This window comes from Sorex fumeus, unplaced genomic scaffold (genome assembly GCF_029834395.1).
Source record: "Sorex fumeus unplaced genomic scaffold, SorFum_2.1 ptg000013l, whole genome shotgun sequence".
NCBI classification, from domain to species: Eukaryota; Metazoa; Chordata; class Mammalia; order Eulipotyphla; family Soricidae; genus Sorex; species Sorex fumeus.
Window position 1 is genome coordinate 16,378,325 of NW_026606070.1, and position 22,476 is coordinate 16,400,800.

The following is a 22,476-nucleotide window of genomic DNA, read 5'->3' on the forward strand; positions in this document are numbered from 1 at the left end:
TGACCTGTTTCTTCATCTATCAGATGAGGAAGTCGCCTTTTTTATATTCTTCGTGCTTTTTTTTTTTTTTTGTGCTCCACTAGAGTTAAGCTGATTTTTGTTTAGGTGATGAAATGTTTTTCTAAGTGAATACTGAATTCGCTTTTCCCTTGAAAGTTAGAAATAGTATAAACTTCAAATGCTATTAAATATTCAAAACAGTTCATCAAAATGTCACGGTATTTTCTTTTTACCCTTCAAGTTTTTATCAGCTTGAAATGATCCAGAGGAAGATCACAGACATGATTCTTTTTTTTCTTCTTTTTGGGTCACACCCGGTGATGCACAGGGGTTACTCCTGGCTTTGCACTCAGAGAATTACTCCTGGTAGTGTTCAGGGAACCACATGGGATGCTGGGAATCGAACCCCGATCAGCTGCGTGCAAGTACCTACTGTACTATTGCTCTAGCCCCCACTGACATGATTCTTGAGGACTTTGCTTTAAAAATTCTAGCAAAGGTTCCTTTGGCATCCACCATCTATGGCAGAATCATTGCCAGGACAAAGATTTTTGTGAAAGTTCTTATGAGGGACAATCACTCTTAAAACTGAACCTTTGGTCAACCAATAGAAAATGTGAAGGGTAAGATCCAGGATGAAGAATTCCTCTTGCTCAGAAATCTTGGCAAACAGCCGGGAATTGGCCTGTCTAAGGAAACATTCAACAGAAACCTGCTCTTAATCTTGTCTTGCTAGTAGTACCCAGAAAAGGATGATGTCTACAGCACTCAAATATGCATGACCTATTACAGGTTATAGGACAGGTTACGTGGCTGTCCTGAAATACTGTTAGGGGGTATAAGAACACAGTCACTTACACCTTGGTTGGGAGTACACTTCAGGTTAATGCTGTGCAGTGTTTAGGAACTACCACTTTGACAGTTGTCACTGTGGCAAGTGTCTGGTTTATTATGTGCTTCCACAAACCAGAAGACAAGTAATTAATTGTATATGGGCTAAGAAAAAATGAACAGCAGCCACAAAAATTTCAGCATAGGAAAAAGAGGATAGTTCATAACAGGATTTAAAAGGTCCGTCATTTCTAAAATTTGAGGTTGTTATATTCTTCTATCTTCAATATTTTCTACAACAAAAAGTTTAAAAAAATAAAATTTGGGGGGCCCTACTTGGGTGTGCTGAGGGCTTACTGCTGGCTCTGCCTGCACTAAGGAATCACTCCTGGCAAGCTCCGGGGGCCATATGAGATTGAACCTGGGTTGGCTGCGAACGAGACAAGTGCTCTACTAGCTGTACTATCGCTCAGGACCCCTAAAAAAATATTTAAAAAGTCTTTTTTAGGGCCAGGAAGCAGGAGTGCATAGGGTTTGATCCCAGACACGCCTGATGCTTCCAGCAGCATTTTTACTGGCACAGCCTCCAGTTACCTGTGGGAGTGGCCCCCAGCTCCGGGTAAGGCCCAGTAATTTAGAAAATATCTATGTACGTATATCGGGGCTGGAGTGATAAGACAGTGGAATAGGGCGTTTGCTTTGCAAAATGCTGACCCGTGTTCCATCACAGGCACCCGGTATGGTCCCCAGAGCCCTGCCGGGAGGGATGCCTGGGCACCACCAGGTGCGGCCCCCAAGTCACATAGCCTACCCTGCAGGACACCCTTTGCTTATGCATCTGAGATCTTCTGACCACCCGAGGGAAATGCACAACCAGTTCCTTCGCAGACCGCGGCCACCTGTCAATAGGCTTCTTTTTGATCCCTCTTCTTTTTTGAGGCTAGGCTTAGCCCTTCCGATGACCCAGCAGCAGCCTGTAACAGGGATCGAGCGACTTCGTATGTGTGCAGTCCTTGGCCTTGCACACCAACCTCACCCTTGGGGCCGGGCAGAGGAGGGGATCGCCCCGTTTTGGCTTGCTGACCACCAGAAACGGGCCGCCCCCTGGACCCCAACAAATCGCCACGTGGCGCACTTCGGGAGGGATCGAGCGGGGCGTCGGTGAGTGGCACCCCGACTCCCGGGGAAAGGAACGGAGTGTGCCCGAGTCCAGCTTCCGACGGCAGCTCCGGGAGAGTGGGGGGGCCGGGAAAAAAAAAAAAGGAAAAAAAAAAGCCGGCGGCGACGGGCCGGCCGGCCGGCCGCGCCCCCCCGCCCCGCCCCGAGGGCGGAGACCCGGCCCCGGCGCGCGCTCGTCCGCCTGCGGCCCGCGGCCCCGCGCGAGCGGCGCATGTGCCCGCCCCTCCCCCGCCCTGGAGCCCGCCGCCCCGCCGCTCGCGCCGCAGTCGCCGCCCGGCCCGGGCCCCGCGCCGCCGCCGCCGCCGCCCGACGCCATGGCCGGCACGCGCTGGGTCCTCGGGGCGCTGCTCCGGGGCTGCGGCTGCAACTGCAGCAGCTGCCGCGGCGCGGGCGCCGCCTGCCTGCCCTTCCCCGCGGCCGCCGGCTCCTTCCCGTCGGCCGTGTCGGGCCGCCGCCGCCTGCTGCTGCTGCTCGGCGCCGCCGCGGCCGCCGCGTCGCCCCCGCGGGGCCTGCACACGCGGCCGGGGCCCTCGGCCGCCTGCTACCCGGCCCTGCGCCCCCCGCTGCTGTCGCCCTCGCTGGTGGCGGCGGCGGCGGCGGCGGTCGCGGCGGCGGCGGCCGGCCCGGCGCGCGGCTACGGCCAGGTACGTGGGGCGCCGCGAGGGGCCGCGCGCGCGGGACCCTTCCTCCCCGGGCGCGCGCTCGCGCTCGCGCACGCGCACGCGCCCCCGCCAGCGCGCCGGGGAGCCGCGGCCGGCGCCGCCGCACGCCTCCCTCCCCTTCGCCGGCCCAGTGCTCCGATTGGGCCCCCCGCCACAAGGGCCGGTCTCGCAGGCCGCGGTCTCCTCCTGGTTTTGTTCTCCCCTCCAGCCTCCGCTCGGGTTGGGCTGTGCGAGTCAATGTGGCTGGGGGCGAATGTTGAGGCCTGGTTTCCCGCCGACCCATGGTAGGTGCCGGGGGAGGCTGCGGGCGCCCCCCACCCCCACCCCACACACCGCCCCGCGCGCCTCCGCTCCCACCCCCCATCCCTTCCTCCTCCCCAGCCCCCCGCGGGACCCCGCCGAGGGCCGGGAGTCGGCGGTGCAGCCCCGGCGCTAGGCCGGCGGCGCGGCCTCCGGGGATGGGGCAGCGGCGCGGCCCCGGGGTGGGGGGCGGAGGCCGGAGCCCGCGCGCTCGCTCGCTCGCTCGCCCGGGGCCCCGGGCCCCGGGTCCCGGCCCCGCGCACTGAAGGTCACCTCTGCATGAACTCTTCGGGGACGGAAGGTCCTTTAGGACCACGGGTCACCGCCAGACGGGCCGGACAGTTTGCAGACCGAGGCTGGGGGGAGGGGAGCGCGGCGGCGCGGGCGGGGGAGGAGATCGCGGTCCGGAGGCCACGGAGTGGGGGCGGCGGGGTGGGGGGGTGGGGAGCGGCGCGGTGGGGTGGGGGGAGCGGGCGGGAGGTCGGGATTTTCGGGAGGAGGAAAAGCCAAAGGCGATGATGTGTGGTTTCAGGCCTTCCTGCCAGCGGGTTTTTTTTTTTTTTTTTTTTGTATTTGTACCTTGCGCGGAGCTGGAGTTGGGCTCGTTACGTGGCATCCGGGACGCGTCCACACGCTTCGGGGCTACGCAGCGGCTCGTGGTTTGGGGCCATCGATTATCTTAATCATCCAGTCGGTGCATCCACTTGAATCTTAAGAAAACGGGAGGCTGCCCGTGGGCTGAGCTCGGAGATTTGAATCCTGGCCCTTTGCTGTTTAAAACAAATAAATAAAGCTTGTGATGCTTATGGGATATGGGAGGGGGGGGCCGGGGGAGGAGTGGCGAATGTCGCCTTTATTGCTTTAAAAAAAAAAAGCAACCCCAAACCGCACAGCTGTAATAAGTCTTTGTGAGCAGACCGCTTTCTTCGCTTGTTTCTCTTGCCTTTTATTTTTTTTTAATTTCTCCCCCCCCCCCCCCCCCCCCCGCCCGTGAAATTGACTGCGGATATCTGTTGAGCCTTGGCCTCTGCTGGTATTTGACACAGTTCTTACGTGTCGATGCTGGACTCTGAAATATTACGCAGATCTGCCCGAAATTTTAAGGACACAGAAAGGAATGAAGCGTCTCCTTAGCCTACTGGAATGCAAATCACCTAAAGCCCGAGTTGCCTTCCCACACTGAAAATTGTAGAGCTTGTTGCTTTCTTATTTAAGTACATGCTAGACCTCGCCAGAGATTACCAGTTATCATGGGCTCCGTATATATATTTGTTGTTGTTGTTTTGGGGCCACAACCGGCGATGCTCAGCGCTTGCTGCTGCCTGTGTGCAGGCATCGCTCCTGGCAGGGCGCCAGGGACCATATGGGGTGCGGAGGTGGGGGGGGGATAGAACCTTGGTCAGCTGTGTGCAAGGCAAATGCACTGTCGCCCGCTGTACTGTCACTCTAGCCCCTCCTTACATTCTAGTTATCAATCCCTGTGTAAATGATTGAGAAACAAGTCTCTGTCCTTAACCCCCAGTAGAGAGCAAGTCTTTAAAAATCTGAGTTGGTCTCCTGGTCAGGGGTTTGTTGGATTTCTTACTAAATTTCAGTTTTGGTTTTGTCCAGTAAAATATGTTTTTTTAGTTATATGCTTTAGACTCTTGTTACCTCACTACCATTAGTGCCTTTTATGATCTTTTTTTTTCTTCTTCGGTTGGCAGATTCATCTCTCCAAGCATCCTTCTTTGTCGTTGATTTACCCATTAGTAAATATCTTTATTTTTTAAAAACTTCCCTTTTGCCTACCAGGTTAAGAACAATAATTTAAGCAAGGTCCTTGGCTATTTGGTAAATAAGAGTGTCGCCCTTTCACCAGTGAACTTTTGTTTTTATACTGCTTTATCCCTCACCTCTGAAATTGGAGGCTCTATCTATATCTGTCACTGTAATTACTTCTGTCAGGAACCTCTCCTACCTTGATCCTATTCCTATTTAGAATTCCATAATATCTGGAATCATAGTGGTTGTTTTTTGACATGAGAGTATTTGTAGTGGCACAAGGTGATTAGGCGACCATTGTATTTGTTATATTGAAGGAACCACTTTTCTCCCTTGTTGACTAAAACACACATAAGATACAATTGGGACTGGTGAATTTGAGAATAAGCCCCGAATAAAATTTGTCTAGCCAAACCATTCGATATAACTGCTTGTTGCTTTAAGATGTGCAATTTAGAATAGGGAGTTAGATTTGTGATGTTTACTTCTTACCTCCGAAATAGTAACTGCTTCCTAAATAACACCAAGAGCATTAGCTTGTGAAAATAAACATTTCTAAGTGGGCTGTCAGAAATATTTTTACAATTCTCTATTTCTTTTGGAAGGAGTCCAAAACTACCTACTTGGAAGACCTTCCACCTCTCCCCGAGTATGAAGTGGCTCCCACCAAGTTAGGAGAGGAAGTGGATGATGTTTATCTGATTCGAGCTCAAGGATTACCATGGTCCTGCACTGTAGAAGATGTGCTTAACTTTTTCTCAGGTATATATTATGTTTATCTTAAATTGATAACATTTGCATTGTAAGAGATAGATCTCAAAATCTAAGTTAGACTCTGCTGTACACATCCTGTTTGTTGATTGGGAATCGTCATATTCTAGCTTGTCACATCTGCACACCAAGTGACAGTCTGTGTACCATGATTTATACCATGCTTAAAGAGGTGGTTTTTTTGTTGTTGTTGTTGTTTTGTTTTTTGTTTTCTTGGGCCTCACCTGGCAGTACTCAGGGATTACTCCTGGTCTGCCCTCAGGAATCACTCCTGGCAGTGCATTGGGGACCATATGGGATGCCAGGGATCAAACCCAGGTTTGCCGCTTGCAAAGCAAGCATCTTACCTGCTGTACACTCTCTCTGGCTCCTAAGGACTTTAACAAAAGTCCTTCATGTTAAAATTACATGGTATGAAGCCAGTTTTATTTTGTTTTTTTGTGGGATTCTTTCTTTTTTGGGGGGGGCGGTTTGTACCCAATGATGCTTTGAGCTTACTCCTGGCTCTGTACTCATGAATAATTCCAGGTGGGCTTCGGAGGTCCACATGGGATTCTGAGGCTTGAACCCTTGCTGCTTGCAAGAAAAATACCCTGCCCCTGTGCTATCTTTTCAACCCCATTTTTGGGAAAATTTTTGTTTATATGTTTGGGTCATATGTGGCAGTACTCAGGGCTTACTCCTGGCTCTGTACTCAAGGATCATTTCTGGTGGTGCTTTGGGAACCGCATGGGGATCCTGGATGGAGCCTGGGTTGCGCTGTACCTGGTTCCGTCTCTTTGATTTTTTGATTTGCACTCAAGGCACACAAGGCTCACCAGCCAGAAGGGACTCCAGCACATAGACAGGAATAGCCTCTGAGCACCTCCAGGTTTGGCAAAAGAAAAAAAAAGAAATGGAAAAGATTGTTTGTTCATGGAAATAGAAAGTTTAATAGCTCTGTATGTAGTAGAAATAGAAGGTTTATAGCTCTTTATGTAATAGGAACATTTTTTAATACAGTATCACTTAATATCAAGTGTAATTTCCCTTAATAAAATGTCTGAAATTCATTTAGTTTTTCATTTAATTCTTGTTTTGGGGGTCACACCTGGTGATGCTCGGAGTTACGCCTGGCTTACACTCAGGAATTACTTCTGGCGGTGCTCAGGGGACCATATGGGATGCTGGGGGTTGAACCCAGATCAATTGGGTGCACGGCAAACGTCCTACCTGGCCCTCTTTAATATTTTAGTTCTTAATTACAATTTTTCTCTCTTAAGCTGAGTTTCACGTTTTGTTCGGTTTGGTTTTTGGGCCATGCTCATCAGTGCATAGGACTGACTTCTGGTTCTGTTCTCAGGCATCACTCTTGGCTTTGGGGACCTTATTGTGTGCCTGGGATCAAACCCAGACAGCCTCCATGCAAGACAAGAACCGTGCCTGCAGTGCTGTCTATCACTCAGGTCCCTTTTAGGAGGTTTTTAGACTCTACCACCTCCATTTTTCAGAATAGGGTAGCAGAATATAAAAGACTTCAATATTGTGTGGGTCAAGCATTTTATAAAGCCACCTACATCTTCAGCTTGCATCTATTATATGAAGTGTTCAGTATGGAGATCTCTTTCCTTGATAATGAAAGAGTGTTTAAGTTAGGAGTACAAAATTACTACTTGGGGAGACCATACCCCAGTTGTGCTTGGGGTACCATGCAGTGCCAGGGATCCAACCCAGGGCTTCTTCATGCAACACATGTACTTCAGTCTCCTTTGCACCTGCACGATTATTTTTGTAGTTAGTATTTTAGAGCAGTGTTTCTCAACCATTTTAGGACTGGGGCCCCTCTTCCACCTTGTTTTCTTCTGACGCCGTACTGTCCTACTGGTTGGCAGTGTGATGACTCCCTTACTTAAATAATTTTCACTTGAGGCCCCTTTGGAATATCCTGGGGGCTCACAGGGCTCCAGTATAGATCTTATTTGAGAAATACTGCTTTAGAATTCTTAACAGTAATTAAAAAAAAAAAGACATTCATCTTTATGTTTTGATTCGTAAAGTGATTTGAAACATGGATTGAACACAAGACATTTCATGTTGAACGTAGTTTGTAATGCCATTTAATGGTTAGGAGAGTCTAGGTTTTTGTGCTAGGGTTTGTCTCTTTTATTTGGTATATTTTATAATCTGCCATCTCATTCGCATTTGGATGACTTCAGTGATGAGGTTTCTGGAAGGACTATGAAAGGCATTTTGGTTGCTGCTTCCTTTTGTTTTGGAAGGTTGCACTGTAATACCGTAATTGAGCTGAAAGTTGGTTTCTGATTGTAATTAATTTTACTCACATACTTTTAGACTGCAGAATCCGCAATGGTGAGAATGGAATACACTTCCTGTTAAACAGAGATGGGAAACGAAGGGGTGATGCCTTAATTGAAATGGAGTCTGACCAGGATGTGCAAAAAGCCTTAGAAAAGCACCGTATGTACATGGGGCAGCGGTATGTGGAAGGTATGTAAAGTTTGTTTCGACTTTTTAAGATTACCGTGTGAGACTTCATATTTTCTAAAGTATTTTTCATTTGATCCTTAGCAGTATTTGTGAATATGCTTTTACGGGATGTGAAAATGAAACACAGAGAATAATTAATTCCTTCCCTATAAATGACAGTGTTGACCATGACTTGTCACTACCTGAATTACGATGTTTAAATGCGTTTTGCCTGGCACATAGTAAATGTGCAGTAAATGTCATTTGTCTTTTTTTGTTAGCTATGACAGTAAAGGTTAAAAATAATAGTTTGAAGTTCTTCAGTTACACACTAAGTGGCATTGTGTTTTCTTATTTTTTTAAATTTTTTTCAATATTTTTAAATTCATTTCTTTTTTTTTAAATTAAAAAATTTTTTTTTTTATTTTTAGTGAAACACCATGAGGTACAGTTGTAGATTTACAATTTTTTGTGCTTGGGTTTCGATTATACAATGATCAAATATCATGTTTTCTTATTTTTAGAGGACTTGTTCCTCTTTTTTAATCTAAATTCTGGGTATCTTTCCTTCCTTTTCTTTGTAGTGTATGAGATAAACAACGAAGATGTGGATGCCTTAATGAAGAGCCTTCAGGTCAAATCTACGCCCGTGGTAAATGATGGTGTGGTTCGTTTGAGAGGACTTCCTTATAGTTGCAACGAGAAGGACATCGTAGACTTTTTTGCAGGTGCGTTTCAGTTTTGTCATGTTTGTGGCCTCATCTTTTTATTTTTTTTCCCTCTGTATCTTAGGTTAGCCTAGATAATAGCATGGAAATACATCAGGTTTATTAGGGGAGAGCTTCTCATTTAGATTTCTAGTCTTTATAAGTTACATAATGTGGGTTTTGGGGAGGGAGGGGACACTGAGCAGGACTCGGGCTGCTTACGGGCCCGTGTTTGGGGTGTCTTCCTGCAGGGCTCAGCGACCAGGTGGTGCAGGGATAGAATTCTCTGGCATCCTGCATGCAGAGAAGTCTCAGCCTGTTGGTCCTATATTCTATGTGTTTCAATTTAAGCTTATCTTTAGGTGCTATCAGCTCTCAAGAGGGTTCACGCATACTGAAGAAAATAGCCTATTGTGATAGCCATTTGTATGATTGGAAATCGTTTTCAAATTCCTAGTCGTGAAATAGGCACGTTTAATAAATTACTACTTTCACTTAATACTTAATGGCTAAAAGAGAGAATCTTATTTATTGCAGTGCTGGAGATTGAATCCAGGGCCTTATACATGCATGGCATGTGCTCTGCCACTGAGGCACATCCTCACCCAATTATTATGTTTCAGTTAGACTGCTTCTCTTGAGTGGTACTGAAGTACAGATACGCAGGTTGTTAGTAGCTATAGGCTGCTTAGTAATTTTGTTTGCATTAAGACAGTTTTTGGGACTGGCAAAATAGCCCCATAATTCTCTGGCAAAACAGTCCCCAAATTTGCTCATGAAATAGATGACTAATTAATAATTGTGAGTGTGTTAATGCTAAGGATTAAGGACATTCATTAGCATTAATGTTTTACTTATTCTTTGATGTCCTAGGACTAAATATAGTAGACATTACTTTCGTTATGGACTACAGAGGGAGAAGAAAAACAGGAGAAGCCTACGTGCAGTTTGAAGAACCGGAAATGGCTAACCAAGCCCTGTTGAAACACAGGGAAGAAATTGGTAACCGGTGAGCGGAGCGGATACTAATGATGCGGAAGAAACATTGAGAATTTTAGTGATTGTCCTATATATAAAAATGACGGAAATTGAACACAGGAAATAGAATATGATGACTGTCAAATGCCCACAATTAGTTGCTAATTAGCTGTATTTGCTGAATTTTCCTGTATTCTATATAGACACGTCAGTGTGATATATCACTTTATATATACTACTATCACTATCCTCCTGTTGTTCATCGATTTGCTCGAGCGGGCGCAGTAACTAACGTCTCCATTGGAGACTTTGTTGTTACTGTGTTTGGCATATTGAATACGTCACGGGGAGCTTGCCAGGCTTTGCCATGTGGGTGAGATACTCGGTAGCTTGCCGGGCTCTCTGAGAGGAGCCAAGGAATCGAACTCGGGTCGGCCAATATATATTACATATACACATATATGTATTTTTTCCCCCTCTCTTTTAGCAGGGCCATTCCTATTGGGGTATCGGCATGTTGTTCCATTAGATTGGACTCGGGGCCTCACATGTTATACCTGTGCCTTATCGCTTCAGCCATGTCCTTGACCTTAGTATACATTTTTAAAATAAAAGACATTTTCCTGGGGTGAGGAGGATGCTTATGGGGCTGAGGCATGTGGTTTCATGTGGGAACTGTGTGTTTTACCTCTGAACTTCATGTTCCTCCCAGACTTCCCCTGGGAGTAGCCCCTGAGCACCACTGACCATACCCCAAAGCAGGAAAGTACAAGGACAGTTATGATCACAGTATTATGCTATCTAATAAAATAAGTATTGTCGAATTCAGAAATTCTTCAATTAGTTCTATTTAAGACTTTGCTTTTGGATATTTATACATAATTTTGAGTAGCTTTTCAGATTGTATGTTGATACCGAATCAGAGGAATTTATTTCAAAATCACTCCTCCATTCAGTTTTGTGTCCACGATATGTGGTCTTAATCCACAGTTTTAAGGGATTAGAGACTAATAGTCTATAATCACATTATTTCAGTTGAACCAAAAGAAGATTTTGTCTTTTTTTTTTTTTTTTTTTGAGGGGGACCACAATGGTAGTGCTAAGGTCTATTCCTGGCTTTGTGCTTGGGACCATGTGATGCATAACCTGGGCCACCTGCATGCAAAGTATTTTCTCTCGCTCCACATTACATCTGTCTAACTGGAAAAGCAGTGTATGCAAAGCTATTTACCCCTTTCCCTTTCCTTTCATCACTTTATATTTCATAGTCACTATTGGAATACATTAGTGTTACCTTTTTATATTAAGGCAATATATTAATCTTTTTGGGTTTATAAATATAAATGAACTTAATTCAAAGTTAATAATCTTAATTTGGAAAAGTAATAGCGAGAAAAAGAAAGCTGGTTCTAGATGCCTGGATTTAATATAGTGATTGCATATCTCAAATGACAATTTATAAGTTCCTTTTATCTGCTTTGAGAGTGTTACGTTGTCATATATTGTGACTTAAAAAATTATTTTAATTGGTTTTGGGCTGTTCCTCGCGGATGGTTCCAGGATTGCTCCAGCTGTGCCTGTGACCTTGCGTGCTGGGACCAGCCCAGGCCCTCTGCCATGCAGGCGTGCACTCTGCTATTTGATCTCCCTCTCTCTGGTCCTATACTTTGACCTGTAGTATATTTTATTAATATGATTAGTTTTTTTAGAGTTGAATTATAAGACTTGGATATTGTTGCAACTGATAAAAAAACACAAAATCTTCGCACCATGTTAATTATAGGAAACAAGAATAACAAATACTAGTAAATTCTGTGTTTTTATTTCCTTTGATGATACAGGGATGCAACTTAAGTCCTCATACTGGTGAGGCTCGTGCTCTGCCACTGAGCTGCAGCCCTGCCTACTTAAAATTAAGTGAAGAAAATTTGGAGGGCTGGAGTGATAGTACACCGGGGAGGGCATTTGCCTTGCATATGGCCGACCTGGGTTCAATCCCTGGCATCCCATATGGTCCCCCGAGCACTGCCAGGAGTAATTCCTTAGTGCAGAGCCTGGGTGAATATATCTATTTTATAGTCTGGGTATTAAATCCAGGACTTCCCTGAGCTAGTTGGGCTTCCCTAATAGAGCTATTCTGACTTGAGTTTTCTCCTACCTGCTACTTTTAAACAGCCATGTTTCATAAACTGTGAAAATAACATGCTTTTTTTTGGGGGGGGGGCACTCAAGGGCATCATACGTGGATCTATGCACAGAAGTGACCCTGAGTGTTGTTCAGGAGACATGTGTGATAGGGAGCTGGGGATTCAAACTAGGGTCAGCCACATGCAAGGCAAGCATCTTGCTATCTCTTTGGGTTCCTGTGCATTTTTGTTTTAATGAGTTTAGTTTGTACCATTTGTGCCTGCTGGCTTTTCTTTCTGACATAGATACATAGAGATATTTCCAAGCAGAAGAAATGAAGTGCGAACCCATGTTGGTTCTCATAAGGGAAAGAAAATGGCATCTTCTCCTACTGCTAAGTATATCACAGAGCCAGAAATGGTCTTTGAAGAACACGAAGTAAATGAAGATATTCGACCCGCGACAGCTTTTGAAACTGAAAAAGAAATAGGTACAGGTTGGCTGCTTCTTTTCAGTTTATCTGTACCATTTCAACATTTGTGAAAATGTTTTCTAATTGTTTTGTATGTAGTCCTAAGGTTTTAGGAGAAGTTAAATTGAGGCAAAGATTTAACATATACTTTGAATATATGCAGAGAGGCCTAAGTACTAGTTTTTTGGGGGGTGTTGGGGTTTGTGATCACCCCCAGCAGTGCTTGGGTTACTCCTGGCTCTTGCTTAGGGGTCTCTCCTGCCGGTGCTCAGGGGATCGTATTGCGCTGCCAGGGATTCCATCCAGGGTCGGCTGAATGCACGGCAAGCACCTTGATCTTGGTACTATTTCTCTGGCCGCTCTACTTTTTAAAATTCAATTTTTATAGATTTTCAAAAGCTGGGTGGCATAAAATAACAGAAGTAAAATACCAACATTTAAACAGAGGTGGGGAAAGATGGGCCAAAACCCAGACAAGAACTAAAGACAAGTTTTGTTTTTGTCTGTATTTCTAATTCTTGACCCTCCGAAACAATTCTTTAGTCATTGTAGTGTGATAATCCTATTTTAACTGCTGTTCTCTGACCACATTTATTCTTCCTGTTTTTTTCAGTGCCTATAATCCAGGAAGTTTGTCTTTTTTCCTGATGATTTCTGACATAATCGTTTTACCTTCTCTGTTGTCACAGAGAGCTAGATTCTTAATCTGGTAGTAATTTAAGGCACTAAAAGTTGGGTGTTCCAGTGACTCTTTTTCCTTAATTTTATTTTCATGAGGTTGTTCCCACCACCATTATTTCGAATTTTCCCTCTACCATTCAAGGCTGCCTGCCAGGGGCAGATGCTAGATAATGTATTTCCTATTGCTTATTATGAATATCATAAGAGGTTGCGTGGCCACTTTTGTGCTTCTGGAATTCTAAAATTGTAAATGATTGGGGTCCAGAGACATCTCAATCAATTTTGTGATTCATTTGGGAGTCTGTGGACAAGGCCCTTGATGCACTGAGATGGTGCCTGGAGGCAGATTGTGGGTGTGACAGCCAGGACCCTAAGCTGACGGAAGGGCCAACCATCTCCGCAGCAGTCGTGTGGCGTGGGGTCTTAGTCCGTGAACCTATGTGCTGGATTTTGCTTCTGGAAGTTCGTAGCCATCGGGATTTTATCTGAGCAGTTCTGCTCCATCTGCAGTGCCCTGGTGGAACTGGCTCAGTGCGGGATCTCTCCGGCAAGCTGCTATCTTCCAGAATGCTGTGTTTCTCTCCAGTGACTTTAAAATTTTTTTGCTGGGGGCGATTTCTTGCTCTACATTCAGGGATCATGATCCCTGACAGGCTAGGGGGACCTTACGAGGTATTGGGGATCACCCCTGGTCAGCTGAGTGCAAGGCAAGGGCCCTGCCTGCTGTATTATCACTCGAGTTGCTAAGGCAGTATTTCTATAGGTGGTGGGGATTTCAAATGATTGTCGCTTATGTTATTGAGGCCGTTAGTGTTCAGAGGAATTTAGGAATTGGAAATATTAGAATCTGTTAACTCCTGAAGCCTTTATATTCTTGACAGTGCTCTTTATTCCACCTCTCAGAATTGCCTAAGGAGATGCCAGAGAAGCTTCCAGAAGCTGTTGATTTTGGAACGACGCCTTCACTCCATTTTGTCCACATGAGAGGGTTGCCTTTCCAAGCCAATGCCCAAGACATTATAAACGTATGTGGCTGTAAGATATTTATTCTTAATAGGTTTGAGCAAAACGTTCTGAAATTGAACTTGTATTAATTTGGGCAGGGTAGAAAATAAAATTTCTGGTGTATCTTTGGATAGTTCAGAGGCAGCTTCATGTTGGTGGAGGTCTCTTTTGACTGCATTTTCTCCCCTCCCCCGCATGAAAACACTTGCATTACATCCTTCCTGCCCCCCCCCCCCCGCCCCTTCCGAATGACCATCAGCAGTAGGAGGTAGTTGTGAGAGCAGCCCCAGGGACCAGCTTCACAGAGCATCCTCTGGTTCCTCTTCGTGGCTTAGGGTGCTCTACACGATCAGAGAAACTTCTTCAGTAACTATAAACTTGATCCCCGAAAGTATGGTCTTGTTTTTCTTTCCTTTGGATTTTTTTTAAGCTGATAACTATGCATTTTATTATTTTAAGATCATACATAACAATACAAGAATTTTGGTTGTTTGGGTCCACACCTGGTGATGTTCAGGGGTTACTCCCTGCAATGCCGGGGATCGAACCTGGACCTTCTGCATCCAAACCGTGGGCTATAGCCCATTGGACTATTTCCCAGCCCCTACATAGGAGGGTTTTTTTAGTTGTAGAATATAGTATATGCTTAGTATTCAAAGTAACAAAAGTTTGATTATTTTTTTTTGTGTGTGTGTTTTGAATCACACCTGGCAATGCACAGTGGTTACTCCTGGCTCTACACTCAGGAATCATTCCTGACAGTGCTCAGGGAACCACATGGGATGTTGGGGCTCGAACCTGGGTTGACTGCGTGCAAGGCAAGCGCCCTACCCACTGTACTATTGCTCCAAGCCCCTGGGTTTTTTTTTTTTTTGGTCTAAGTTGATTCTGCCCTTTCATTTCTGAGTTTGGAAAACGTAAGACATGACAAAAATGTAAAAGAGCAATGACAAACATTTTTGGTTTGTTTTGTTTTTGTATGGGGGCTAAACCTGGGTGTGCTCAGGACTTCTGGTTCTCGGCTCAGGGGTCACTCACTCCTGGTGGTGCTTAGATGACCATATGCAACAGTGATTGGCATTGAATTGGGGTTGGCCACATGCAAGGTGAGCACCTTGACCCCTGTACTGTCTCTTCAGCATCAAACTTTGAACGTATTTTTGTTGGGGCCTGCACTGTAGCTTTGTGATAGAACTCCTGTCTTGCATGTTCAAAGCCCTGGTTTCAGTACCACCCAGAGTTGCAAAAGGTAAAGGTAAAGGCCCTCCCGTTGATCGTCGATTTGCTCGAGCGGGCCCAGTAACGTCTCCATTGGAGACTTTGTTGTTACTGTGTCTGGCATATCGAATAGGTCACGGGGAGCTTGCCAGGCTCTGCCGTGCGGGCGAGATACTCTCGGTAGCTTGCCGGGCTCTCCGAGAGGGGCGGAGGAATCGAACTCGGATCGGCCATGTTGGCCGCTTGTAAGGCGGTAAGCCCTACCCGCTGTGCTATCGCTCCAGCCCAGAGTTGCAAAAATTAATATTTTTTTAAAAAATAGTGTATGACATTTAAAAAATAGGGACAGAGTGATAGTACATTGGGTGGAATACAGGACTTGCATGTGGGCTGATGTTAGGAGTTCAGTCTCTGGCACCCCCATATTGCCCCCGCAGCATGACGAGGTGTGATCCCAGAGCACAGAGCCAGATGTGATCCAGAAACTAAGAGAAAAAAATTAAAGAGATTATTCTTGAATGCTTTTTTTTTCCTTTTTTTTCTTTGCTTCACACCCAGCCAATGCTCAGGGGTGGCTCTGCACTCAGGAGTTACTCCTGGCGGTGCTCAGGAGACCATATGGGATGCTGGGAATCGAACCCAGGTCGGCTGCATGCAAGGCAAATGCCCTACCCGCTGTGCTATCTCTGCAGCCCCTTGAATGCTTTTTTCTAAGTTCATGATGGTTTGTTACATACAGTATTCCAACACTAATCCCACCATCAATGCATCTTTCCACCACCATTTCCCGTTTTTCCAACCGCCACTCAAGGCTGCTCCAATAGCAGGCTCTGGATAATTTATTGTATATTGCTTGTTATAATTTGCTAAAAATGATCGAAAAAGGTTTCCTTAGAAGAAAGTGTGTGAAGATGGTTGTCTCTCACCCTGGAGCTATTAAGCCGTTGCATAAGAGATTACTAACGTGTTGTTACCGATTGAGCCTTGTGTGTTAACATTTTCTTAATTGAGATTGGTTGCCTTCTACTTTACATCCCATCCAGTGTGCTACTCTTGGTGTGTATCAGTGGTGTAGAGTATGAGACGTTGCTCCAAGAATTCTAAAATTTTGAATGAAGTGATAGGCTGGAGTTAAATTTTTAACTGGATGGTTATTTTGATGGTTATTCTGGAAGCATCTCTGCAGCTTGTTGCTCTCTTTCGAGATTTATGAATTTCTGGATCGTGGCTGATTAATGAGCTTATTTAGTGCCAGCCGGCTGACTTCTTGAATTTCATCATATATTTAATGTAGAATTAATGCAGAGCCTTCAGTTAATAGCCTTCAGTTAATCCAGAGTCATTTCAAAAGCCTACTGGGAATCTTTACTCCAGTAAAAGTACAGTGAGTTACTTGGCTTGGTTTAGAATGATAAAACACTCAGTGTAGTTATTCCACTTACGTGATCTTGATCAACTGCCAGGTATGTGCCTGATGAAAAAAATGGTCAGCAGTGAATCAGGAGCACATCCGAGGCTTAACTACCATTATAGTGCAATGCTATACCATTTAAAAAATTGTGAAAATAGGACCAAGGGATTCTGATGTTGGTGGTAGAATACCTTTCTTGTATATATAAGGCCCTGGGTTCTATCCCTAGCGTTGTCAAAAATATAGAATAGAAGAATTGTTGAAGGGGAAAAAAACGGTCACACTACCCCATCTATTAGTGGTGTTCCACCTCCTACCCCATCCACACCCCAATTATTGTGCCACCAGAGGTGGTGTTCAGGGCTTACTCCTGGCTCTGCACTCAGGAATTTACTTCTGGCAGTGCTCAGGGGAGCATATGGGATTCTGGGGATTAAACCTGGGTCTGCTGCGGTAGAGCAAATGCCCTGTTCGCTGTGTTATCTCTCCAGCCCCATCCGTCAGTGTGTATTAAGGTGAATGAGGACTCGATTGGAATGTTAGTTCTGGGGTTGCAAAATGTGAGATGGAAAATGTTTTTCTTAAAGTATGCAAGATTCTAAAAAATAATTAGGTCATGTGGTTAGGGGAAACAGAATAGGAAAAACTGAATTTGATTTTATGGGCTAAACATAACCCCATGATTACAATGTGTTTTGTTTTTTTTTTTAAAGATGATCCTTGTTTAAAGAAAGTTTTGGAATTATTTGTGTAGCATTGCATTTATGGTTTTTATTATTGGGAAGAGGTGTTTGGGCCACTCCTCGCACTGCCCAAGGACTTCAGCGCTTAGGGGACCATATGAGATGTCAGGCATCGAACCAGGCTTGGCTGTATACAAGCTAAGTGCCTTAACCCTAAGTGCCTTAACCCTTTCCGGTCCGATTTACGGTTTTTAGTACTCTGAATTGATACTACTTGAAGTGGAACCATAATTTTTAAGAAAACCAGAAGACGATATATCTATAATTGGCTTTGCTGTTTTAAAGGGAAATTTACTAAAATCAAATTGACCTGGTATTTGAATCAATGCAAAACAGTGGAGTTGGATAGCGAGCTCTGTGTGCTTGGTTCAGGCTCATACCCTGAGCACCACCAAGAGCAGTGTGGCTGAGAGGAGTAGCTCTGGAACAGTGCCGGGTGTGGCCCCGAAATGGAAGAAAGGAAGACTATTATATTTAAGATGGTCAGCAGACTTTGAGAGAGGAGGCTGAGGACCAGTATGGTCCTTGACTTCCTTTTCCCCTTGTGCAGTTTTTTGCTCCCCTGAAGCCTGTTAGAATCACCATGGAATACAGCTCTAGCGGGAAGGCCACGGGAGAAGCTGACGTGCACTTCGATACCCATGAGGATGCAGTCGCAGCCATGCTCAAGGACCGGTCTCATGTTCGTAAGTGCTGTCCATGGCTCCCAGGGTCATTTCTGTCTGAGCTTGAAAAGGCCTGTTTCTGTTTTGGAGTTTGCCTAGAATCTTTACTTTAAGATGTTACTGTTTATAATACTGCTAGATTAAATGCAATTAAAAGCCCCACTGTATTACAGTGAAAGTTATTAGTCTATTACCTTGCATGTTTCTACTCAGAAATTAATAGGATTTCAATTTAAAAAATTTGGGGCCAGAAAAATAGTACAGGGATCAAGTCACTTGCCTTCCATGTAGCCTATCCTAGTTCAAACCCTGGCATACATATGGTCCCTCTAAGCACTGCCAGGGGTGATCCTTGAGTACTGCTAGGTGTGGCCCACTATCACTGTGTCACTGTCATCCCGTTGTTCGTCGATTTGCTCAAGTGGTTGTCAGTAATGTTTCCATTCGCCCCTGGCTCGTGCTAGTGTAGCCCGATGGCGTATTGGGGGCTCTTTCAGGGTCAGGGGAATGAGGACTCTCATTGTTACTGTTTTTTGGCATATCAAGTATACCACAGGTAGCTTTCCAGGCTCTGCCGTGTGGATGGGATACTCTCGGTAGCTTGCCGGGCCCAGTAAGTAACAATTTTTTAAAAATTTTGTTTGATTTTGGGCCACATCTGGCATTGCAGGGCTCACTCTTGGCTTTGTGCTCAGAGATCACTCATGTACCTGGGATCATACCCCCGTTGACTATCCAAGGCAGCATCCCTGTCTTCAGTACTGTCTCACCAGCCCCCTGCATTTTTTGTTTTTAATTAGGCAAAGAAATGGACAAGTGATTTCAGTTTTTCTCTGATTATAATTATTACAGTGTGCTTGCCTTTTCAGAAAAATGAAACTTTTTTTTGTCATTCTTAGACCATAGGTATATTGAATTGTTCCTGAATTCATGTCCAAAAGGAAAATAGGACGACTTCTAAGGATTCCAGATAAACAGGTAAACTTAAGTGCAATTGTGGTGGCAATTTTGAGTTTGCAAATTCATTTAACTAATTTGTAATGTGGTGGAAACTATTAATTTTAGTTAAACCAATCATAGTTGAAATATTAATATAAGGAATGGAAATTGTCCTGGGAAATAGAATGCATTATGTAGTGGCTTTGAGAATTTTTTTTCTATAAAGTCTACTTTGTGTTATGCTGACCTTCATTATGGTGTGTGCCTAAAAATAATGGTTTTATCTTCACTGGGTCTAAATCATTGAACGCTAAATGTATTTTTCCAGTTCTCAGGTGTTTCAAATGAGACATTTTAAGCCAGAGTATCTTTGATATTTACATACATAGATTACAATTTTTAAATAAAAATATTATGCAAATGGTTGCTTGTCCTAGGAAGTCAGTTTGTGTTAAATATAACAAATGTATTTATCTTGATAAACCCTTCTTTGATCACATGTATTGTGGTACATTCCCCTATTTTTCAGTGTGTTGAAATACTTTGTCTTCATATAATCGTAGACTCCTTTGAGACTTAACTGTAATTTCTTGAAAGCAAATGGAAATTTTCAGTACTATAGTTATCTATAGTTATCATATGTAACTCTAGTTGTACTATAGTTTTTATAGGCAAGTTTTGGAAATAAGGCCCCACACTCTTGTGATGATAAGTAATTTGTGTTTGTGCTAAACTGAAAATTTCTACCTTTATACCAGATTGCAAAGACTAGTACCTAATTGGTTTTCTTCATGCTTAACTTGGTTTGCCAGATAAATTATCCTCAATTGGAAAAACTAATTTTTTTTAATTTGTAATTTTAAACAGTGTGGGAACTTGTGCAAATTTTTGCCATTTGAATAATTGTGCATCGTTTTTTGTTTCATTTTCAGGATGAAGCGAGAAGCATTTCATTTGCACATCTTTTTGGACGTGGGATATAAAGTTCCAGTTTCTCAGCAGCAACTGCTAGAGAAAGGATTTGGGGGCTTGGGGTTAATTGCTTCTAAGAAAAATTCCTTAGTGGACTGTTCAGAAAGGAAAAGAAAAGATTTAGTTGGGGTTTCCGAAATAAACCACAAATTAAATGAAAATTTAAACCACCCAGGATCTGATTTTAAAATCTGGTCTACATATGATTAAAGAGCTTGTTTTTGTAGAGGATATGTTGCCCAAAGTTAGGACTATACATTTTTATTCAGCACTATCCTTAAAAATCTTCTGCCTGTTTAAAAAGTTGTCTGTTGGGGGCCCGAGCGACGGTACGGCTGGTACGGCGCTTGCTTTTTGCAAGAGGCCAACCCAGCTTTGATCCCACCAGCATCCCATATGGTCCCCAGAGCCAGGAGCATCACTGGGTGTGGCCCAAAAGCAAAAACAACATGATCTGTTTGAGGTTTTTGTTTTTTGCCTATGAATTGAGCCCTCTAATATAAAACTCATGGAATAAATACCGATTTATTTTAACCAAGTACTCACCAAAGCAAGAAAACATTACACATCTTTGAGCCAGTATGTTCTGATGGAGTAGTTTTATTTTTAGGTGTATTTGATTACTTAGGGGGTAGAAATGGGGAAAAAAAGAAGACCAAAAAGGAAAAAAAATATAAAAGAATACTGCAGGTTAGTGAGTGTAAATGAGGACAGTTGGGCAGTTCCCTGTCTTTAGAAATGTTTCCTGTTTCCAAGCCTTGTGCTGAAGGCATGTGCCTGAATACTTGAGGAAGGAATTCTGAGATAAGCTTAAAAGTTGTCTGAACAGCTCCCCCCACCCCTTTGTTTTGTGTTTTTGGGTAAATCTTATGGGTGTGTGTTTAGTCCCAAAACTGTGAAGTGATCTGTCAAAACAGTCCTGCCCGGGAAGGACATTAATGGCTTCACTTGAATTTAAACCAGCTCTAGTAGGAAAAACCTAAGTCTCCTCATTTGCTTTTTTCAGTGGGGTAGCACATCCCATATTTTAGAACAAGTAGGGGTGCCTTGCTTAAATAAAAATAGCATTTAATGTATAATTGTGTGAAGGGTTGTGGATAAAGCTGTACTTCTGTCACCCTGTGGCAGTACCTTCTGCTTTAATATTAAACAACTTGTTATTTAAATATTGGAATCACAATGGCTGGCTTCAAAATGTAGTCGTTAATAAACTAATTTTACGTGCACCTGTGTAGGAGAATTAAAGTCCTGTATACTTCATTTGCCTTGTTCCTGTTCTCAGGGTGTGACTCCACATAGTTACCAGGAGATGCAGTTCTAGTTCTCAAAATGGAGCTAGTCCTTATTTCTGAGAGGTGATATCTGGTAGAGAGATGATGTCTTCTCTCACTTGTAATCATAACCATCTTTGATTACCAGCTAAGATACCAAATCACTGTACTGTAAGTAGTCAATAAAATGAAGGCTTGTTTCAGGCTAAAGATTACCTGAGAGTTATTATTTGGGGTGTGTCAATCAACCAGTTATATTCTTACACACAAGTCCTGGTATATAAGAAATTGGGGCTGGAAAGATAGTCTAGTGGGCAGGGTGCTTGCCTTGCATGAAGCCACCCTGGGGTTTGGTACCTGGCACCGCATGTGGTTCCCTGACCCTCTAAAGAGTGATACATGAGCAGATCCAAGAATAAGTTCTTGAGCATGGTAGGGTATGGTCCCAAAATAAAACAAAAAGATGGAGCGATAGCACAGCAGGAAGGGTGTTTTCCTTGCATGTGGCCTACCCGGGTTCGATCCCCGCATCCCATATGGTCCCCGATCGCCTCCAGGAGTAATTCCCAAGTGCAGAGCCAGGAGCAACCACTGAGCATTGCCTGGTGTGACTCATAAAGACAAAAACAAAACTAACAAACCAAAATAAAGATAAAAATGGTTAGTTTGCAGTTGATTGTCTATCTTTGAAGAACGTGATTTAGTCAGCCTGCTTAAAATCATCAGTGGTACTACTTAGATGGATCTCCATCTAAACATAAGATGTGTTTACTTATGTGGCAAATTATACCTCCTAATGAGAACTGTGGCCTGTAATTATATGGCTTGTTAGAATATAATCTTTCCTTTTCACGGTACTGTGCTTTGCATGCAGTCGGCTGATGTTTGATCCCTTGTACAGCTGGTAATAACCCCTATGTACCCTAAGCTGGGTGTAGTCAGAAAACCAAAACAAGCAAAAAAGACATGGTTTTCCTTTGGCAGTTGGGTGTTCAGTTTGCTGCGGAAAATATTCTGCTGGTGTTGCTGAAGTAATTTGCAGTTACTTTGTATTAAGGCAGTAGCTTCATTTGCACATCTGTGGGAGAAGGAGCAGCAAAATGTGAGGTGATTGGAAAGCTTGAAATGTTTTATCTTTATGCCACAACTAATGACTCAGTTCTCAGTACAGTACAGAAAGTTCTTGGTACACATGAATTCATGTACTTTCCTTCAAGTATGTAACGAAATAATGCTGAAAAGCACATGCAAGAGAGAAAGTAATCTTTAATTTCTATCTGGTCAAAAGAAATTTTCCCCCATAATTTGCAAGGC

At 44.0% G+C, this 22,476-nt stretch overlaps 1 protein-coding gene across 2 annotated transcripts; it reads left to right on the plus strand.

Annotated features, from left to right (window-relative positions):
• Positions 1-2,280: 2,280 nt before the first annotated feature.
• GRSF1 (G-rich RNA sequence binding factor 1) lies at positions 2,281-21,377 on the plus strand. 2 transcript variants are annotated; one of them, XM_056111491.1, is made up of 10 exons: positions 2,281-2,654; positions 5,342-5,498; positions 7,839-7,994; positions 8,558-8,701; positions 9,554-9,689; positions 12,091-12,275; positions 13,842-13,963; positions 17,866-18,001; positions 18,880-18,958; positions 19,852-21,377. In XM_056111491.1, exons 1-9 carry the CDS (start codon positions 2,325-2,327, stop codon positions 18,927-18,929), a joined length of 1,416 nt encoding a protein of 471 aa, XP_055967466.1. In that variant the 5' UTR covers positions 2,281-2,324; the 3' UTR covers positions 18,930-18,958; positions 19,852-21,377. The 2 variants fall into 2 exon arrangements, with proteins under 2 accessions (XP_055967466.1, XP_055967467.1); XM_056111492.1 differs by lacking the exon at positions 2,281-2,654 and adding an exon at positions 2,733-2,956.
• Positions 21,378-22,476: the final 1,099 nt, after the last annotated feature.